A 4875-nucleotide genomic window follows, 5' to 3' on the forward strand; every position below is an offset into this window, starting at 1 on the left:
CAGAAGTTCAGGTGAGAAGGTACCAAAGGAACAGATCGTTCAGATTTAATTGGTAACCCAAAAGCAAGGATTTGGGAAGGACGGGAGGAAGGAAGGAAAAAGGGTAGGAGGGAGGGAGGGAGAGAAGGAAGGAAGGAGGGAAGAAAGGAAGGAAGAAGGGAGGGAAGGAAGAAGGGAGGAAAGGAAGAAAGAAAGGAGGGAGGGAGGAAGGGAAGGAAGGAAGCAAAGAAGGAAGGAAGGAAGCAAGGAAGCAAGGAGCCAACCCAGGAAGAAAGCTGACAGAAACCCTTTGCTCCTCCCAGAGGGCATTCCTGTAATAGGAGGTAAATAAACTTTCCCCTGCGTATGTATAACACAGCTATAACTTGGGCTTGAGAAAGGTGTGTGTGGTTTGACATCTAGTGCCTGGGTGTCTGTGGCTGTAAAACTCCTCCTCGCTATCCCCACCCATAGTTGATTTACAAACCACTGCAATGTGACTGAGTTACTCACTGACTGAGTCACAGAGAAGCAATTGCCCTATATGAGGGAGCAACTCCAGCCCCTTGAGGTTTAGAAACCCAGTTGGGATTCCACTTCTTTACCCTCAGATGGGTTTTATGTTCCAGCCACCCTGGCCTCCTCGTGGCACCCTCATTCATTACACTCCATACCCCACAGGAAGAATGCCCTTCCCCGCGCCCCATCTTCCTTTTTGTTTCTTTGAATCCCTAACTTCCTTCAAGGATCGTTAAGGTTCGAATTCTGCCTCCTATAAAGGTCTTTCCAGATCCACCCCCCACCCCGAGCTTTTAGTGTTTTGATCCAACGAAATTTGCTTTTTCTTTATTTCTTATTTATCTTATATTTACTTCTCCTTGTATCTTTGTTTTACACCCAGGTGCACGTAAGCTTCTTGAGGGCAGACTGTTCGGTTTTATTTTATCTCTGTCCTCCTCCTAACTCTTAGGAACTTAACGAAGTCAGCCTCCAGCTTCCATCCAGGGCACGATAGTAGTCAGGGGTTCTGTATATGATACCCAAAGAGCGTAAAGTCGAGGAAGTACAGGTTGTAGAGGCCGCTCAGCTGTTCGGGGCTGAGCTGACCAAGGTAGTGGCGAGTGAGCTGGTCGTCCGTGCGCTTCTCGCTCTGGTGCACCTTGGCGGAGGGAAAGAGCCCCGGGCTAGGGATTCCCAGGAAGCGCAACGCTTGCTCCGCCTCCGAGCTCATGTTCTCGTGCCAGATCAGCACACCGTAGCGCACGCTACAAGGCGAGCAGAGCAACGCTATGGGCTTCCAGTGGACGTCCAGGTCGGCGGGCGGCTGCCGCAGAATGAAAGTCACGAACTCGGGGAAGGTGAGGTTGCGCTGGTTCTTCGGGGCCCGGGACCCGCGGACGGCGGTGCGTATTTTGTCTGCCACGTGCATGTAGTAGGGCTCCGAGTGCAGGAGCTTGTCCCGGTAGGCGGAGACGAGGCGCTCCAGCGGGTGGCGAGTGACCAGCACCGGGGTGTAGTGCTTCAACATGAGGTCGCACTCGCGGGGCTGGAAGGAATTGAGCCGCTGCAGGAGGCTCGTCGTGTGCAGCCTGTCCATCGCCACCTCGGCCGGGTCCCAGCGGCTCAGGTTGAGGGCGAGCAGCAGGAGCACCCGCCTCCAGTTGGAGCAGCCCGCCTTAGGCACCTCGCAGAACAGCAGGCGGTGATTGCGCTCCACCAGCAGCTGCCGGGCTACTTGCTTGGGCACGAGTTGACTGTCGGACTTCCAGAGGCCACGCTTCTTGCAGGCGGTGCTCAGCTGCTCCTGGCGGAGCTGCTGCGTGAGCTGCCAGTGGTCGGAGGTGTCTGTGCTGATAGTTTCCCTGTCTGTAAAATGAGGATAATTGTAGCACCTACGCTTCAGGGCTGTGACGATCAAATGAGTTAACTATACGTAAAGCGTTTTGCAAATCTTAAAGGGCTGTATAAACGCTAGCTGTTACTATCACTACTAGGGGGATGCCTGGTTACTCCACAATTTTCTCCTTTTACAGAAGAGGAAACTCAGAAATCAGATAAGGCTCCTGCTTTTAAGGAATTTAAGCAATCTTGCTGGCGAAGCATTGGGGTGTAGCCAGCCATAGTCAGGAAGGTGTGGGTTCAAATTCCTTTTTTGACTCATATAGTCTGGGTGACGATGGACAAGTCACTTAACTAACTTCTCGGTGACCTCAAGCAATTATAATTTAGTCTTTGAAAATAAGTTGATTAGTAGAAGGGGTTTCCTTACAAGGAATTCTATTACCGAACATTTCTAACAACACCACCACCCTCAAAAAATAAAAAAAAAGGAAAAGAAAGAAACGTGGCTATATACCTGATTAGGCCCTTGTTTCCCTCCACCGAACCTTTGCCTGAGTCACTTACCAGTTGTGGGGGTCTCCAGCTGGCGGCAACAGATCCAGAGCAACAGGAGACACAGCCCAAAACCACAGTACAGTTTGTAGGACAGCTGGCCCATCCTGGCTTTCAGGGGCTCTGGGGAGTCTACGGGATGGAATCAGGAGGACTAGAGATGGGGAGTCAGCCCCATGCATTCTGCTTCCCTCCTTACCCCCACAGGGCTACGGGGATTCCAGGGCCTCTCTCCGGGCCCTTCCCTCTCCACTGTCTCCCCGACTTCTTTGCGCCCTAGAGTTTCTGCCAACCAACTCAGGCTGATGTCCAGGGGCTTGTTTCTGTCGGGGGGGGGAGTCGTTTATACAGTTTGGAACTGGAAAGAGCCTTATCTAGTCCAATTTCCCTCATTTTAGATATAAAGAAATTGATACTCAGAGAAGTTATAGACTTACTGGAGGTCGCACAGGGACTAAATGCTGGACCTGGCATTTGAACCAAAATCCTTGTGACTCCAAATCCACCTTGGCACAGATGTCTTTGGTAGGTCCTCTACTGGTCCAGGCTCCAAACACTTCACTCCCTTGCCCTTTTTTTCTGAGGGTTGGAGCTGTCCTCACAACTCTGGGAAGAGGTAAGTGCTGTTGTTATTTGAGTTTTACAGATGAGGAATCTGAGACAGACTTGACCTGGGTCACAAAGTTAACCAGGATCACTTATTAACAGGTTTATTATGCTTATTATTTTTATTAAGGGGGAAAAGGGACTTGAGGGTAGGGTCCTTAGGCAGTAGGGTTTTTTTTGGGGGGGGGGAATGAATTATAAAAGGGACAGCCTTCTCAAACTGTGACTACCACAAGACAATCTGTGAATACACAACACAAGATTCAGGAGCTCTGGAAAATTATCCTCTCTCTCTGTGTCTCTCTGTCTCTCTCTTTCTCTCCCTCCTCCTCCTCTTCCTCCTCTTCTCTCCCTTTTCTCTGTCTCCTCTCCTCCCTTCTCTCTCTCTGCCTCCCTCTCCTCTCCCCTTCATCTTGTTTCCTTTTTTCCTCTTATCTCCTCTCTTTTCCCTCTTCTCTCTCCCCCCTCTCTCCTCTCCACTCCACTCTCCTCCTCTGTCCTCTATCTGTTCTTCTGTCTCTTTGTCTTTCTCTCTATTTGTCTCTTTCTAATAAAACTCTTTTTGAAAAATGTCAATCTTGTCCCCATCGATTTGAAGATAAAAAGGAGCTTTTAGACCATCCTCAGCCTGAAGGAGTAGAGAGAACAGAGCCTCGTAAAGGCAGCAGCTGGAGACGCACCATCCAACGCAAGCCAACCAGCCTTGATTAATGAATCAACAAACATTTATGAATGCAGTCAGGCCCTGCACTATTCCCTGGGAATAAAAATAAAAAGCAAAAAACCCCAAACCATTACTACATGTTAAGTGCTGGAGATATAAGAACCAAAGGAAGAAGAATCCCTGTCCTCAAAGAGCTGACGTTTTACTGGGAAGCTCTTACACATGCGCACTTGCACCCCAGCACCTGCACATAGACCTCTCTGAGTTGCTTCGTCTTGAGAAAAGTAAACACTGAGCATAGGGAACTAAAAGCATCGCTACTATTGGGCTTCTTCTACCTGGGAGAATTAAGTTCCTCCTTCCACTCTGCTTCTAGCTCAGGACTTCACCCTACTCTTGGTCAGCTCGACAGCTGGCTCCTCCAGGTTGCTGGGATTGTCTTCAGGACAGCACTGCAATTGTGGCTAGGTTAAATCTAATCGCTGAACTCCTCCTGCCTTCTGGGTTTCAGCCTAAGGGCTTAATTAACTTCCCTTCCCATAAATGCCTTCCTTACCTTGCTCCCCAGTGGTGGCTCCTTCTACGCAATGCAAGAAGGAGGTCAAAATAGCCTTGGGTCTAGGCAGAATCATGGGGGTGGGGTGGAGGCTGTGATCCAGGACAAATACGCGGAAGGGGTGGGAGGAGCATTTCGTGAGGCATCCAGAGGTTTTGGCTTCTGCACAAAGGCCTTCAGCCCCGAGAGTAGGTGAGGAAGGAGAGGATGGGGAGTTTGAGGGTGGAGTGACTCAAGAGAGGGCAAAGGAGTGAGGTGTCAGACCAGAGGAGGATGAAGTTTGTGAATCAAGATGCCTTCTCTCCCAGTCAGCTGCAACAGGCAGTTTAAGACTTTGTACTCTGACTCCTTTCCTATCCCTCTCCCCCAAAATGTTTTTGCCCCAGATGGGAAAAAAAAAAAAAAAGCCAAGTCACAGCTCTAGGTTCAGGTATCCCAAGGAAAGAGTTTCTGGAGCATTCTCGAGTCTCATCTGGAATGTGATGTTGGAGTAGCCGCAGAAAGCTCGCAAGGGAGAAGCTGAAGAAGCTCTTGGATGAGGCTGAGTGGAAAACGAACCTGCCCTGGGATTGTGGAGAAAGGTCTGGGAGGGGTCCTGAGATCCACATAGTGCATTGATCCCCTCTGACCTGGGACCTCCGGACAGACCTAAGCTGATTCTTCTGCCCAGCCTTGG

At 50.1% G+C, this 4875-nt stretch overlaps 1 protein-coding gene across 1 annotated transcript; it reads right to left on the reverse strand.

Annotated features, from left to right (window-relative positions):
* Positions 1–200: 200 nt before the first annotated feature.
* LOC114048925 (carbohydrate sulfotransferase 8-like) lies at positions 201–4289 on the reverse strand. The gene is made up of 4 exons (XM_027870091.1): positions 4200–4289; positions 2811–2979; positions 2386–2505; positions 201–1845 (listed from the first exon to the last, which is right to left on the reverse strand). The coding sequence occupies exons 2-4, from the start codon at positions 2845–2847 to the stop codon at positions 998–1000; spliced, it is 1005 nt and encodes a 334-aa protein (XP_027725892.1). The 5' UTR covers positions 2848–2979; positions 4200–4289; the 3' UTR covers positions 201–997.
* Between the last annotated feature and the right edge of the window lie 586 nt (positions 4290–4875).

Source organism: Vombatus ursinus, unplaced genomic scaffold, assembly GCF_900497805.2.
Source record: "Vombatus ursinus unplaced genomic scaffold, bare-nosed wombat genome assembly UNPS02014794.1, whole genome shotgun sequence".
Classification (NCBI taxonomy): domain Eukaryota; kingdom Metazoa; phylum Chordata; class Mammalia; order Diprotodontia; family Vombatidae; genus Vombatus; species Vombatus ursinus.